The sequence below is a fragment of the Chelonia mydas genome, chromosome 11, assembly GCF_015237465.2.
Source record: "Chelonia mydas isolate rCheMyd1 chromosome 11, rCheMyd1.pri.v2, whole genome shotgun sequence".
Lineage (NCBI taxonomy): Eukaryota > Metazoa > Chordata > Testudines > Cheloniidae > Chelonia > Chelonia mydas.
The window spans coordinates 13,129,794-13,146,896 of NC_051251.2; the positions used below are offsets into that span (position 1 = coordinate 13,129,794).

Here is a 17,103-nt window from a genome sequence, read left to right on the forward strand (position 1 = left end):
ACCCAGCAGGAGGAGTGGCTCCATCTGGCCCGGCTGTCAGGGGGAGCGGCTAAGTGAGCTGAAACTGGCAGAGGGGAAAACAGAGGGAGAAGGACAAAGCCCCCCTTCTTCCTGGCAGGCTGAGCAGAGCAAGCCCTGCAAGGGAAGCTCAGCACACACAGAAGTCTGATGGGAGGGCATGTGACCCCACAGGTTGGTGCGTTGCTAATATTTCTGTTTTCCTTTAGTTCAGAAACCAAAACTGACTGAAGTGCAGCTCTCTATCATGTTCCTGGAGGGAAGGGGAGGCCTGGCCCACTCTTCCCTTTGATTGTTTCAGGGAAATTACCCTACAGGCCTGATTCAGCAAACTTGTACTACCCTAGAAGTCAATCAGATTATTAGGGTAAATTAAGGATTTGAAGGATCAAGGCCTCACGTTGCATCCGGCTGTGGATGTTCATGGGGCACTCCCCCACATGCCGACCCATTTCCAGTTGAGAAGTCAGAGGTTTATTATAGACGCAAGTCATCCCACCAAATTGAAAGTCAGTGTATTGGCACAGAGTGCAGTCCATTCTGAACTGCCAGGGAAGAACTTGCCTTACAAACTAACCATTAACTGGTTGGTGTAGCAACATACAAAGTGCAAAAGCACATCACATATGTTGCTTTCCTTTTCCTTTCCTGCACAGATGTTAAATTAAAACCAGGGAAGCCCAAAATATTTCTGTTCTGTTCTAGGCCTGGGAGGCCTGGCAGGGGTGCTCCAAAAAAGCGAGGCTTAAACGCGGCAAAGCAGTGAATAATCGGCTTTATTGAAGGCAAGTGACGCACCCACAACAGGGACTGCAAGCGTTGCTGTCACGGAGGCAGAGAGCCCAGCGCACCGAAGCAATGCCTGGGACGGAGTCCAACGAAGGGGCGGATAGCAAGCATTAATATACACTTAACATTATCAGCTCATGTATAATTACTAAGGGGTTGTGCTCCTTTACTGGCAAGGGGCCACACGAGGCAGTCAAGGCCGGTTGAGGACCGATTTCGACGGGTTCCTCATGTCCGACACTGACCGATAGTAACCGTCTGCACGAAAAAGCGTTCTTCCCTAACTAGGCCGTCACAGAGTCTTCTGCAGTCCCTTACAATTTCATTAACCTATTTCTGTGCATTATTCAACAAGGCATTTAAAAGCAAGTTCTGACCTTGCATATGCTACTCCTGGGGGAATTCTGCACCACTGCACGTGTGCAGAATTCACATCCCCTGAAGATTTCTTTGCTTCCCTGCAGAAAAATGACTTTCTGACAGGGAAGTAAAGGGAAGCCGCAAGAGTGGTCACGCACCCCTCCCCAGCAGAGCAGATGCATTGTTTCAGGCACCCAGAGCAGTTGGCAGAGAGGTAAATCACAGCAGGGGCTGGGGATGCCCTGGCTGGTGGCTCTTACCCTGCACCGGTCCCAGCTGCTAGTCCTGGCTGGACTGGGGATGGGGAAGGAAGGGACTTCCTCTTCCCCTGCAAGGAGCAGCCGTGGCCAGGTCAGACACACCACCAGAAACCATCCCTGGCTGTAGGAAGCTCTGCCCCCATCACCCACTTCCTGCCCCATTGCTCCTCAGCTGCTGGGAGAGGGATTACTATATGGGGAGCTGCTCCCCATCCGCCACCCATACATCTGGACCCCCCCATACTCAGACTCCACTGTTGAGCCTCACCTGCCCGCACCCAGAACCTCCCCAATGAGCCTCCCCACACCCAAACCCCCACTCCACTGAGCCTCACCCCCTGCATCCGCTCACTAGACCCTCCACACAAACTCCCATCCCACCAAGCCCCACTCCGCCAGCACCCAGACACCCCTGCTGAACCCCACACACCTGACCCCCGACTGAGCACCATCCCCTCATACCCAGACCCCCCCTCCTGAGCCCCAACCATCTTCACCTGGACCCCTCTGCAGAGTCCCATTACCCCTGCACCCACAACCTCCAATGAGCCCCTGTGCATCCAGATCCCCCTGCATCAAACTGCCTGCACACAGATTGCCCCACACAGAACTGTCTCACCCCACACCAAGCCCCTCTACACTTGGCTCCTACTGGGATGAACCTACCTGCCCCACACCTGGTGCGCCTGCTGTGGAGGGGCAGGTCTGGGGCAGACCTGGCTCTTGTGCTGTGTCAGGGTCAGGTGCTGCTTCACTGCCACGTCTGTGTCCTGCGGGGGCTGCAGGGTGATCTCCCACCTCTGTGCAGCCAATGGCTTGTGCTCCCCACTGCCATGCTGGAGCCTCCACATTTATTTATTGACAAATAAAATTTGCAGAATTTTAAAATATTGTGTGCAGAATTTTTTTTGGGTACAGAATTTTTAATTTTTTGGCACAGAATTCCCTCAGGAGTAATATGCAGAAGCAGTTCCCAAGACTTTAAAGGAAGCTCCATGTGCAACATCCAAAGGCAGAATATGATCATAATGTTTTTCCCAAAAAAGTGCAGATTAATGTAGCTTTTGCTCCTCACTTACAGCACAAGTATATTAGTAGAGAAGATAGAACAGGGCAGGATCAACATCTGCAGAGAAAGCACTCATAAAGACTCTCTAGACTCAGACAACACAGAGGTAGGATTGCTATAACTAGAATGCCCAGAGGATTTGGGTATGGATTCATTGTACTCTGTGATCTGCATTGACTTCCATTTTGTTTTCAGGTCAGTGAAAAAAAATGTGTTACCTAAGGATTACCTTTTAGGATTGCCCTCTTGCTCAGTCCAGGATATTTGGATTGCATGTCTCTTCCTGTAAATACTGAAAGCATCTCAGATGCATTCAGGAGGCTCTGAAGTTTGGTCACACACACCCCTGCTGCCCTCATTCTGGATGAATAGTTCCAGCACTGTTTTGAAAGACTAAATTCTTATTAGGATGTTACCATAACACCTGTTAAATCATATTCACTACCCATATGGACCCTGTGGAGATGATCAAAGATGGACTTTATACATGCAGAGAATTGTTTGCGGTGGCGCGAGGGGAATCAGGGTGGTAAAATAGGACTACCAGAAAGAAAATAATCAGGTAACAAATGTTCCATCCTGGACCATGATCTTTACCTGAACTGGGGACATTTAGGACATAGGGAACAGTAAGGAAATAGTAGGGACTAGGAGATATGTAAGATGGAAAGGATTTCCCTAAAAATTAATATAGTGAGACTTTTAAGGGACTTTATGGAGAATGTTCCTGATGAAGGGTGCTTCTACAGAGGAATGAAGGCTAAGCCTGGAGTGTTTTCTCAATGAGTTAATGGATGACCAAGTGGATTAGAAATTCCCTCTGTAGCAGCAGATTCTATTTCTGCCCAGGATGTCATTGTGGCGCATGTTGAATGGGCTCTGATTCCTTCTTGGACAAGTTTGTCACAGATGTGTAAGCTGCAGCAATACTTGTCCACTTGGCTCTGGAAGGTTTAGGATTTTCAGGGCCAGGCACGTAGGGTGAAAGGAAACAAATAAAAGGTGATGTTTTCCTGGACTGCTCTGCGCTACTACGGTAAATTTGAGCAACTCAGGCAAATTAAAAGGAAGTAGTGATCTCCTGTGATATATAATGAGAGTTCACTTTACTCGTGACTGCTTCTGCAGTACGAGGAACCACTTGGGCTCCGTGGAAGGTGCAGTAAGACTTGTGCTTTCTAAAAGCAGAAATTTCAGAGACTCCCACTCATTCAGAAGGGAGAATGTACATCTTTGCCACAAACTTTTTTGTTAGAGTCAACGTGTCTTTGCTGTGGGTGGAACGGAGGGACCAACAGCAACAGAGCAGGCAGAAGTGAACAGATGTTGTTGAATGCAGTTTCCTGGCTTCTGCTATTTTTTGCTGATTTTTTTCCCTGTGTTCACACTATGATAAATGGACTAAGAATTAAAATGCAACCATGTGACAATTTTCTCTTACATGAACCAAAATGCATCTTTTGATTCGGTAACTGTTGGTCAGTTACAGTCTCTGTGCCTTAAACTGAATATTACATACTTTTTTATGGCCAGCAATGAAGTAGTGGTTGTGAATGCAGGGGACACACCTTGTTTTCTTTCCTGCCCAAAGCCAGAAGGGACTTTCTCTGTATGACATGCAAACTGGTGGCTGTGCTGTAAGAAAAGATTCGTGGTCTGGAAGGACAATTACAGACACTGCGGAGCACCAGAAAGACTGAGGTGTTTTTGGAAAATCAGATCCAGGAAGCATCACAATTTCAAAGTCCAGAAAGGAACCAGGCTCCAAGGAACCAGAAAAAGTGGAAACTAGAGGAAGCTTGGCTGTTCATAGTCACCAGAGGCAAGAGGACCAGGTGGCATTCTACATAGCTGGACGCAAAAGTGGAAGGGCAGGCTGTGACTATTAGAGAGAAGAGGACTAGGAAGAACAGCACAAAGCTAGATGTAGCCACTCGTTATGTTCTCAGGCAGGAAACTGCAGAAAACATCTCTGATGATCAAGCTGGATGAATGGAATGGAGAGTTGTATGGGACATACCTGCTAATGGCTTCTCAAACCAACCTAAAAGAAAATGAAGTGTGTACACAAAGAGAGCTCCAACTGTCCAAGGAAGACTGATGATCTTTGTTGGCGGATTCTGTACTAAGAAGAATGGAAAGAACATTCTGCAAGAGACAACAGGATGGTGTGCTGTCTTCCTGGAGACAAGATACAGGATGTCATTCCAAGATTGGTTAGGGTTCTGAAGTCAATAGGCCAGGCACCACTGGTGATGGATGTGTGTCAGCACTAATGACAATGCTTTGCAGGATACCTCAGAGAACAGAGATGACTTCAGGGAACTCTGAAGGTTGCCGAAGAAAAAGAATGTCCAAGTGATCTTCTAACAGAGCTTTCCTATCCCATGAGTGAAGGAAGACAGAAGGCAGAAGATTCTGGAAATGAACAGATGGGTGAGTAAGTAGTGTAAAGTAGAGGGTTTGGGTTTTGTGGAGCATTGGTCCACCTCTTGTGGGGAGAGGGAGACAGAGCTAGGATGCCCTCCTTCTCGGAAGAAGGGGAACCAATCTTCTAGGGGACTGGCTGTCCAGTGTAGTCAGAAAGGCATTAAACAAACAAAAAGGGGGTGGGTGAAAAAAGGGGAACAAATAAGCACTTATTTAAAACTAAATCATGATGTTGAGAACGGAAGGAATTAAGGCACCAAGGGATGTGAAAAAAAATTCTCTAATTTCTTATGTAACAAAGCTAGGAGCCTGGGTAACAAAGGGAATTGGAATTGTTAATTTATAAGTGCAAAGTCAACCTTGTTGGTATACTGAAACCTGGTGGGAAGATTCATCCAACACAGGAGAATTCTATATTAGACTTTGTCTTCACAGAGAAAGGGGAATTGATTACAGAAGTAAAAAAAATTTTGTGGGTGCTTAGGTGGCAAATGATCATTTTTTGTATGTAATCAGAATCGAGTCCAAACCAGTGATATTTTTACACAGTGCTTTAAAAGGGCTAATTTCATGAAGCTGAAAGTGATCATGAGCCAAAATCACATGAGAGAAACTGAATAGAAAAATGTGAATGGTAACTGAGAACTTTTAAAGATTATTTGATTAAAATGCACCCAAAATCCACAATTGAGAAAGGTTATATAGGTTGAAACAAAAACACAAAACAACCTGGCTTCAAGGGAAAGTAAAACCAGCTTTAAAAATATAATAAATGGAAAAACGGAGAAGTTTTTAGCATGAATATAAATGAGAAACTAGGAATTGTAGAAAATTGATCAGGGAAGCAAAAGGCCACAAAGAGAAATCAATGACCTGCTGATTTAGGGACAATAAAAAAGGAGTTTAAAGTAGACGAAGAACAAAAGGAATTCTAACAATGGAATTGGTCCATTACTAGATGGAAATGGTAGAATTGTCAATAATGCAGAAAAGGCAGAAGCATTTAGTAAATATTTCTGTTCTGTGTTTGGGTAAAAGCTAGATGATGTATTCATATCATGAGGATGAGGATGAAATACTTTCCATCCCAACAATAACACAGGAGGATATTAAACAGTAGCTAATAAAGACAGACATTTTTAAACCAGCAGCTCCAGATTAAAAAACAACTCCTCCTGAATGCAAGTTAAGAGCTGACTGATGAGCTCTCTGGATTGTTAATGTTGATTTTCAATACATCTTGGAACAGTGGGAAAAATCCAGAGGACTGGAAGAAACCTAATGTTATGCCAAAATTTTAAAAGGTTAAATGGGATGATCCAGATAGTTATAGGCCTGTCAGCCTGACATTGATGCTAAGGAAAATAATGGGATGGATGACACAGGACTTGATTAATGAAGAATTAAGGGTGAGGGGGCAATATAATTAATGCTGATCGACACGGGTTTATGGAAAATAGATCTCAAAGTAACTTGATATTTTTTGCTGAGATTACAAGTTTGGTTGATAAAAGCTAATAGTGTTGATGTAATATACTTGGACTTCTCTAAGGCATTTGACTAGGTACCACACAGCATTTTGATTAAGAAACTGGAATGAGACAAAAATCAGCACTGGCATTCATTCAATGGATTAAAAATTGGTTAACTGATAGGTCTCAAAATGTAATTGTAAATGGGGAATCATCATCAAGCAGTGTGTTTCTAATGAGGTCCCTCAGGGATTGGCTCTTGGCCCTACGCTATTTTTTATCGATGACCTGGAAGAAAACAAAATCATCACTGAAAGTTTGCAGATGACACAAAGATTTGGGGAATAGTAAACGATGAAGAGGACAGGTCACTGATATAGAGTACTCTGGATTGCATGGTAAAGTGTGAGCAAACAAACAATATGCATTGCAATATGACCAACAATGTCATACTTCTAGAAGCAATGAACATAGGCCATACTAAAAGGATGGGAGTCGCTATCCTGGGAAATAGTGACTCTGAAAAAGACTTTAGGGTGTCATGCTGGCTAAAATGCTGAATGTTAGTTCCTTGTGTGATGCTGTGGCCAAAAAGGCTAATAAATCCTTGGATGCATAAATAGGAGAATAGCAAGCAGGAGTAGAGAAGTTAGATTACCCCTGTATTTGGCACTGGTGAGACCTCTACTGAAATACTATGTTCAGTTTTGGTGTCCACACTTGACGAAGGATGTTGAAAAACTGAAGAGGGTCAGAAAAATGACATGAGAATGTTTCCCACTGTTTTGATCAATCTTACTTATGAGAGACTGAAGGAGCTCAATCCTGTTTAGCTAATGAAAGAGAAAGGGGCGACCTGATCTCAGTCTGTAAGTATCTACATGTGGCATAGCAATTTGATAAGAAAGCTCTGCAATCTACCAGACAAAATGGCTGGAAGTTGAAGCTAGACAAATTCAGACTTGAAATGAGGTGCATATTTTGAACAGTCATTGGATCAGTTTACCAAGGAGTATGGTGGATTTTCCAGCACTAGAAACTTTTAAATCCAGATTGGATGGCTTTCTAAAAGATATGTTGTAGTTCAAACAGGAATTAATTTGTATATATCCTATGGCCTGTGTTATGCAGAAGGGCAGACTAGATGGTCATGATGGTCCCTTCTGACTTTAGAACATATGAATCTCACAGGCAATTGTTAATCTAGCCCAAGGAAATTAGCATTAGATGAAAACTATGGGATAAATTCTGTCCTCAGAGCTATACGCGGGGCTCCCACTGTGTCAATGGAAACTGCACACACATCTGAGAGCCAAGATTGGTGGGTTACATACAATCATTCTAAAACACACTGCATCCAATTAATTTGCAGAAAACGACACTGAAGTCAATGGAGTTAATCAGTGATATTTTGAGTTCATTACTACAGTCACATACAGTACTTCTTTATATTTAAAATGCTCTCTAGAGAACATTATCAGAATGGAAACTGAATATTTGTATGACTGCTATAGACAGTGGTGAATGGCTGCAGTATTTGTCTCCATGGTGTGTATAGTTTACATTAGGCCAATCTGAATTACTTCTTAGAGACACAAGAGGGCGAGCTAAATTGTATTTTTCTTTTTGCTACATTAATTCCATATGTGCACAGTGAACTTTACCATAATGCTAAATAGAAGTAGATTATTGACATTCATTTATATGCAGCTATTTTCTAAAGCGAGTGTGATTGTTTTCACCATGTGCCAGGATATGTAAAGAAACCCATTTGTCTGTCAAAACGTTTACTGTAAGTAAACAAGATGATCATCGCAGCTCACTGAATTAATGGGGCGAATCCTGTAACTGGTCTGTGAGCTAGTACATCGAACACATCACCGGCCACCGACAGTACCAGGAGGGGTGAGCCGGTACAACATCGTGCATCAACTATGGGAAAGGGACTGAGAGATTTTTTCCATTGGACCATATGAACTGGAACCATAAACTCACTGAACATTAAATCCCACCAAATGAGGGTAGATCCATCCCCATCGTCGTATCCACTCATTATACTCCACACCTGAACATAGCCATTATATGGACAACATACCCCCATATCTCAATGTCTGTACTTTGACCCGTTAAACTTTTACCTCCAATCGGGGAGATTGCAGATTATGTATTCCTTACGCCACCCGTTCCTAAACCGAATTTCGCACCCCTTGATAATCTGTACCTTATTCCCTGATAACCAGAAACTTGTATGCTTAAACTCTGTACCGTTTTCTTTTTACTTCAACATTATCTTAATAAAATTACTCATACAAGTTGTCCTGCTGGATCCATGGGACTAGTCACAGGGGCGTTTGCATGCTCAGGCTCTGGGCTTTATCCTGAGTTCTGAAGCCCATCAAGATAGATGTAGCTTCTCCCCCCACCCCAGGTTCAAGCAGGTTCTGTTTAAAAAAAATGCAGTATTGCAGACTGACAGTTCTGCTTCTCATTTAATCAGTTGCTAGAGTTTGCCACCCCCAAATCTTACCAGCGTTGAGCAAAATTCTTTTAAAGAGATTGTGCTCATCTCCACACCAGCTTCAAACACAGCTGTAATTGTAAATGAAGCTGGAACCAGCTACTATTGCTGTTTGCATTCTGGTATGTTAGGCACCGTCCTCACCCTCACTGACACACAGGCCCTGGCCCACAGCGCTCACCATGTAGGCTCAGTTTTGGAAAATTCTAAGGGTAGCCTTTTAGGGATCAGTCACGTCAGCACCTGGCAGGCATCTCCTGTTGTTTCTAATGAAGATGAGACATGCAGGGAATCAGTGGCAGAGCTAGAACTGGAACCCCTGCTCCCAATCCTGTGCCATAAGCCCGAGGCCAGACCCTTTTTCTCCTTAATTACGATGAACGTTTAAACCAACTTGTGTCCGAAGTATTTATGACAATCACTCCTTCCACTATCACGAGGCAGGGTGGTCTAAGGAATAAGCCACTAAATTAGGAGTTAATGTGCTATATTTTAGAAGTCATAGATTCTATTCCTGGCTCTGCCTCTACTCTGTGACTGTGAGCACATCTTGTTACCTCTCTGCCTCTCGTCCCCTTTTGTTGGTCTGGTGTATTTAGCTTGTAAGCTCTGTAAAGCAGCATCTGTTTCTTACTATGTGTTTGCACGGTGCTTACAGTTTGACTGGGACCTTTGGGTACTACCGGAATGCAAACATATAATACAACCACATAAGTGATATCACTGCTAATTTAGTCTGCCTGTCCAAGAAAAACACTTCAGACCTGGAAGGAGTAGAGAAAAAGCCATGAAAGCACTTGATAATGGTAGACTTCCCAGATAGTATTCTTTGCCTCTAAAGGACAAGGGTCACCATCTAACATACAATATATGGCTTTGATTAAGATGGATTGGAAAGAGGCAAAGATGCAACAGCCTGAGAAGATGTCAAAATGAAGCTCGATACCTCATGGGTGTAAGTTCTTGGGGGGCAGTATTGTGTTTTTGTTATGTTTGTGCAGGACCTAGCACAATGGGGCCCTGACCCGTGACTGAGGTCCCTGGGCACCGCCAATAAAATTAATAAAAAGAAAAGGAGGACTTGTGGCACCTTAGAGACTAACCAGTTTATTTGAGCATGAGCTTTCGTGAGCTACAGCTCACTTCATCGGATGCATAGCATATCATGGAAACTGCAGAAGACATTATATACACACAGAGACCATGAAACAAAACTTCCTCCCACCCCACTCCCCCGCTGGCAACAGCTTATCTAAAGTGATCATCAAGTAGAGCCATTTCCAGCACAAATCCAGGTTTTCTCACCCTTCTCCCCCCCCCCCCCCCACACACATACAAACTCACTCTCCTGCTGGCAACAGCCCATCCCCCTTTGAAACCCCTCTTTATAATGCGCATGATAATCAAGGTGGGTCACCTCCAGCACTAATCCAGGTTTTCTCACCCCCCCCCTTTCCCACACCCCCCCCTCCAAAAACCACACACACAAACTCATTCTCCTGCTGGCAACAGCTCATCTTACAATGTGCACAGCAATAATCCAAGTTTAACCAGAACGTCTTGGGGGGGGTTTTGCAGGAAAAAAAACAAGGGGAGACAGGCTACCTTGCATAATGACTTAGCCACTCCCAGTCTCTATTCAAGCCCAAATTAATAGTATGCAATTTGCAAATGAATTCCAATTCAGCAGTTTCTCTCTGGAGTCTGGATTTGAAGTTTTTTTGCTTTAAGATAGCGACCCTCATGTCTGTGATTGCGTGACCAGAGAGATTGAAGTGTTCTCCGACTGGTTTATGAATAAAATTAATATTTCCTTCCTTCTGGTCTGGTATCAAAAAGCACTTCTAAGAAGACTTCTCTTATCTCAGGACATCACCAATGCAGGGTTGATGAGATTCAGACCACTGCATCACCACTGTGAAGAGGAAAACCAAGGGATTTTTCTGATCATGTAGTAATTAAGCTTTTATAATTATCTCTCTCTTTTTTGACCCACCTCAGTTTTTCAACATCCTTCATCAAGTGGACACACACACACACTATCAAATGGAAGTCAAGACATTGAAACACAATGGCAATAGAGTTGATATTTTTCATGCCCAGCCATGAAAAAGGACTCCTAACAAAAGAAATACATCACAATGGTAGGGAGACTTCATCAAGGCCAGGCTGTTTGGGCATATTGTGCAATTTAAAAATGGTCAAATATGGAGACAGCCAAGGGCTCTATTTCCTCTGAAGTTAGCAATAAAACCGAGTGATGGTAAAGAGTCCGTGGAGAAATGCACCCCAATTACCTCACCCAAGTATTGAGAAAGGATGCAAATTGAAAATATATATATATTTTTTAAAACAGAGCTGATCAGAGAACTTATAAGTAGAAGGAAACATTGTAACCCATTTCCGTGATAGATGTCATGCACCTGACAGCACCGGAAGATGTTGATGATGGAGCAGTTTGGTCAGACAGCTGCAACGTAGACAACGGACCCAATACTACATTACAAAAGTGCCCTTGTGGAGCGGAGACTAGAAACTTGGTGGGTCAGCTACAAATACACTAGCTTTTGCTACTTGAGCTAAAGGAGATATTATGATTTCAAGTCTGTGACTAAACAAAGGAAGAAGCAGGTTTTCTCCCAGGCAGGAGAGAAGGTAGCACTGGGGAATCAAAACAATGAATGGAAGCCCTATTTACATACGAATCAGCAGGGGTCGGGAAACCCACAGAAAGGGAAGAACAGCATGACGTCATCCTGGGTCTGGGGACTAAACAGTGAGTTTGGTAAGATTGAAGGAGAAAGAAGCCTATTGGCATCCATCACTGGATAGACACAGCAGGCCAGAAATCTTGCAAGCTGAGAAAGATGAGTCCTTCAACCAGGGGGGTTGAAGTCTCAAGTTTCTCACCTATATTCAGTTCCCAGTTTAGGCAAAGATCTTCCCTAGGAAGACAAGGGAAACCAGCACTTCGTAATTCTATGGAAGGTGCTGACAGAGAACAACGGCCATGGCTGGGAAGAAAAAAAGATGGGTACGAAATCTACGTTGAACCAAGGCAGTAGCTTATTAAGTCAGTCATTAGAAAGCGTATTTCTATTTTATTTGCTTGCTGAACACTACACAGACATGCAGGGAACAGCATTCTTGTCTTCTGGCTGTTGGTATCATGCTATGAGCCAAAGCAGCAGAGCATTTAAGGCACCCAGGATTAGAGCACGTGGTGAGAACCTCTCCTTGGTCTAGACTGCAGCCCAAAACATGACTGTAGGTCTGAGCTCTTTGAATGAAATAAAAAATCAAAATCTGTAATAACAAAACCAAACACATGGAAAAGGAGAAGAAAATAGCATAGCCAAAGATAGAATGCATCTTGTTTCTGGGTTGCACTTCAGTTGCTGGAAGACCTTAGGCAGAGTGCACAACCCAGTTACCAATTCTGGGACTACGTTGGCTCTGGAAAACATTCGGCTAAATTGTCTTATTTTCCTTTGGCTAGTCTGCTGGAGGCAAATTTTTCATCACCGACTAGGGTGCCAAAATTTGCTTGTTGCTTGCCAAACTGGTCCTAGCAAAGAATTGCAAGGTTAAGTCTGTCTTGGCCAGATCAGCTGGACACTCAAATAAGAGAGAAAGCAAGAGAGAGACCGCTAAAAAAGAGGTAGGAGGGATTAGCTGGAAGAGGTAAAGAAGGAAACTTGGGTTCACGTCTCTGGAACTTATCAATACACAACTATGGAGATGCCTCTATCTGGGATGACGATCTTTCAGGATCAGAAAGTCGTAGCGAATGGCATAGTGGTGAATTCCTGAGTCCCGGCATGGTGCGCTGGAAATGGCAATGACAATGCTGGTTAATGCTTCCTGCCACATGTAAGCGGCCAAGACCTCCAGCAATATTCAAGAGGGGTTGGCAATTGTCCCATCAAAACTGACCACGCAAGAACATATAGTCTATACTGGCAAATCTCTTCCTGTGACCTGCTTGCGGCCCAATCAGCATGCAGCTGCAGCCTATGTGACAGCCTCGGGGCCATACAGGGAGTATATATATTGTGTGGATGCGACCCACATAACGCACAGAGAGCTGCATATGCAGACCACAACGATAAATAGGGTTAGAACCACTGGTCTATACAGACACTTCATTATAGCAGCATTTTGGTCTGTTCCGCTAATAGTTTTGTAACTGCGGACAATTTAAGAATTAAGCCAAGGGCAGGGATTTCAGAACTGTTCCAAAGGTGTAAAAGGTATTTTGTGGGTTCTGCAGACTGCATCATGGCCGTGCATACTTCACAAAGTATGCCTTTTCTAAAGTGCATTTGTTATGTGGACCTTATTAGCAACATGGAAACTGCCGTTAAAAAGAGAATATCCCCTCCAAAATTTGGCAAGTAGTTGCCAAGACCAACAAATATGGAGTTTCTAAGCCAAGGTAGGAAAAATGTCACAGAAATTGACCCCACTTTTGTCTCTTCCAAGTTTTGTCAGATTTGATTAAACCTTTCCAAAAAAGTTTTTCCTTGAGTAAGGAAACGGTACATATGAAACTCACATGGCTCCATTCTATCAAAAGATAGGGTGGGGCCAAAAATGAACTTTTAATGGTAATCTAGTTTCAACCTTAGCCAGACACTAGCTTCTTTACATAAATAGCAAGTCAGTCACTTCGTGATTTTTAAAAACATTAAACCCAACTTTGGAGCCTAATCTCTGCAATGTTCTTTGAAGGCCCGAACAGTGCAAAAATCTGAACCCAAATATGGACCAACAGTTTTCAAAATCTAAAATAAAGTATTTTGCAAAATAAACAAACACAACAAAAATATCAAAGAGCAGTTTTATTTAGCATATTTGGCACAAAGCTTACAAGAACTGTTTTGTTCCCTTCTCAAATTTAAGACAACTAGCAAGAAAAAAAGGCATATAATACATTTAGTAAGTTGTACAGCATGTGAAATATGGGGGAAAAGAGGCACCAGAAAGATCTATCAAACAAAATCAAAGTGCATGAAAAATAGTTACTCCAAGTGCCTCCTGGTATCGGATTAAGGCACCAATACTCTAGAATGTTTACTGGATACTCTAGATGAGCAGTTCCTGGTTCCTGTCATGTACAAGTCCTTACTTTACTTGTTATAGGACCTGACTACTACAGTTCTTTAAAATGGAATGATTTTGTATCTCTGTAAATATTAAAAGGAGAGACTCTTTCTGCTCAACATCACTTCTCAGAGGATGACAGATTTGTCATTATCACGTGCCTTGAAACGGTAGAGGAGCTAAAAGTATAAACTGATGTTTAACCTTTTAAATAATTCAGATCTTAGCCTACTCCAGCTCTTAATGATTTAAGAGCATAAAATGCCACAGCAAAACACAGAATCTGGTATTGGGAAAATTAATGGATACATTATATAAGGTCTATTGTATAGCGAATTTTAAAGACTTTTGGCATACATTAAATCAGTATCTGATAATTAGTGTTATTTGTAGTATATAATAAACAAACATATGTGACTCAAGTGAATATTATAGCAAATCTTCTTTTGGATTACTCATTAGGTCTGGCAAATTCCACAAAATTCCAGGGGCATTTTAAACACGTAGAAAAGCCCCATGAAACAGTAGGGGTGGGGTTTCTTAGTTTTGTTTTTGGTATAATTAGAAACAGCATCTCATATTTAAGATTCTGCAAAGCTAGCAAGAAATAAAAATGCTTGGCTCTTGAACAAATCGTATCACAAAGACAAATAGCTCAGTCTAACAGATTACATTTATTCATCTGCCATTTAAAATGTTACAGCCAAAACACTAAAGAACCACATTCGTGTAGGTACTTGTAAAATCAGTTCAAGGTATGTATCTGCAATATTGAAACATGGTGTTTCAAGAGCCAAGCAAAGCCTATTCAGACTGGTGATTTGCAGAACACCATGAATCTTAAATATTCAAAAGAAAACCAGCTATTTTGATGTTCCACGTATTCATTTTAAAGGTGACTATTTCTACAGAGCTAAACGAGAACTGCAGTTTTGAAAACAGGGCCACATTTATACCTGGGGTAAGCAGGTTCCATAAAATGAGTTGAAGTTGCACCTGATTACACCAGGTCTGAGTCTGGCCCTGTTGCTCAGTTGGGTCATTACTCCTTTACTACTAGTAGAAAATTAGACGACAGACCAATGTCAGTATTAATATTCTAATGGGACACAGTAACTGAGGTGTATGGTAGAGAACTGTTGTTCAATTCCTCTACTGTAGAGGGTATGAAAAAAAATCTCAGAAGTTTGAGACTGTGTTTAACCTGAATTTTGGAAAAAACAAATTTCTCCATGGAGATGCACAGGCATGTAACTATGAACTCTAAGCAGTACAATGAATTTCTGTTTTTGTTTTCTTACGGTGTAAACCTCAACACAACTGTGTGTGCGCCATTAAAAAGCAAACAAACAAAAAAAAACCCCCAACCCTAGAGTATTACAAATCCTAACCAGCAAGAGCTGAAAGCGGGCATTGGGAGATGGTCTAATACGGAATGTGATGGTTCAGAAGATACACACAGAGAACAGTTCAGTTGTGTATGACACTATACTTTTTTGGGTTAGTCTGGACTTTCCCTAAAGCCTTTGCCTCAATGTACAGCTGCAGCTTTCATTAACCCCTTTGCCCTCAATTATTTGCTACATGTAAAATATGCCACAAAGTGACTGTTAGGGACTAACGATTTAAGGACATTTCCTTTTTGTCCTCTATTAACACAACTACAATCAGCATAAAGAAAACTGTATTTACTCAACTCATTTATTTCATGATTTACATGTAGATCATGTAGCAACTTAGTATCCATGATTGTGCACTTGTGCTTCTGTTCTCTGGCACTTTGTTGAGGAGAAATTATTTTCTGGATAATCACATCTTGCTGAAGCACTCCTTTGCGTTTGTCCAAACTTGAATTCCCTTTAAAAAAAAAAAAAAAAAAAAAAAAGTGATTTTTGCTTATTCTAAACAAAGGAACCTTGCAACAAACAAATAAATGTGTCACGTTTGCCTACATTACCTGTAGACTTAAGTCATGCAAAACTCCCACTAATAGGGAAAAAAAGGGTACTCACCTTTGTAACTGTTGTTCTTTGAGATGTGTTGCTTGTATCCATTCCAATTAGGTGTGCGCATGCTGCATGCACGGCCGTCGGAGAATTTTTACCCTAGCAACACCCAGTGGGTTGGCTGTGGAGCCCCCTGGAGTGGTGCCTTCATGGCGCTTGATATATACCCCAGCCGACCCAGCACCTCCTGAGTTCCTTCTTGCTGGCTACTCTGACAGAGGAGAAGGGGGGCAGGTTTGGAATGGATATGAGCAACACATCCCGAAGAACAAGTTACAAAAGGGGAGTAACCGTTTTTTCTTCTTCGAGTGCTTGCTCATATCAATTCCAATTAGGTGACTCCCGAGCCTTACCTAGGCAGTGGGGTTGGAGTGAAGCAATGTGGACTCTAGGACCGCTCTACCAAACGCCACGTTGTCTCTGGTGTGCCGGATGATGGCAAAGTGCGAAGCAAAAGTGTGTACCGAGGACCAAGTTCCGGCTCTGCAGATCTCCTGGATCGGCACCTGGGCCAGAAAAGCTGCCAACGAGGCCTGGGCCCTTGTGGAGCAAGCAGTGAGGGGTGGGGTTGGTAGACTGGCCAGATCATAGCAAGCGCGGATGCAGGACGTGATCCATGAAGAGATCCGCTGAGCGGAGACCGGGAGGCCCTTCATCTCGTCTGCCACCACAAAGGAGGGCTGAGTCGTCTTCCTGAATGGCTTTGTACGCTCAATGTAGAAGGCAAGGGCCTTACGGACATTGAGGGAGTGCAGCCGTTGTTCCTGGCGACTGGCACGCGGTGTTGGATAAAAAACCAGGAGGAAAATGTCCTGGCTGATATGGAAGACCGATAGCACCTTGGGAAGAAAGGCCGAGTGAGACCGAAGCTGCATCTTATATTTATGGAAGATCGTGTAGCGTGGTTCCGAGGTAAGGGCTCTGAGCTCAGAGACACGCCGTGCCAACGTGATTGCGACAAGGAAAGCCATTTTCCAGGAGAGGTAGAGCAGGGAGCAGGTGGCCAGTGGCTCAAATGAGGGCCCTATGAGTCTGTGGAAGACCAGGTTAAGGTCCCATGTGGGGACTGGCTGTC

The 17,103-nt window shown here is 43.1% G+C and overlaps 1 protein-coding gene across 2 annotated transcripts in view; it reads right to left on the reverse strand.

Annotated features, from left to right (window-relative positions):
* Positions 1–13,745: 13,745 nt before the first annotated feature.
* SNX4 (sorting nexin 4) overlaps positions 13,746–17,103 on the reverse strand; it is a 55,707-nt gene continuing 52,349 nt past the window's right edge. For both annotated transcript variants that reach the window (XM_037912268.2, XM_037912269.2), the window contains one exon: positions 13,746–15,879. In XM_037912268.2, the coding sequence (XP_037768196.1) occupies positions 15,832–15,879 (48 nt within the window). In that variant the 3' untranslated portion in view covers positions 13,746–15,831. The remainder of the gene's footprint in view (positions 15,880–17,103) is intronic.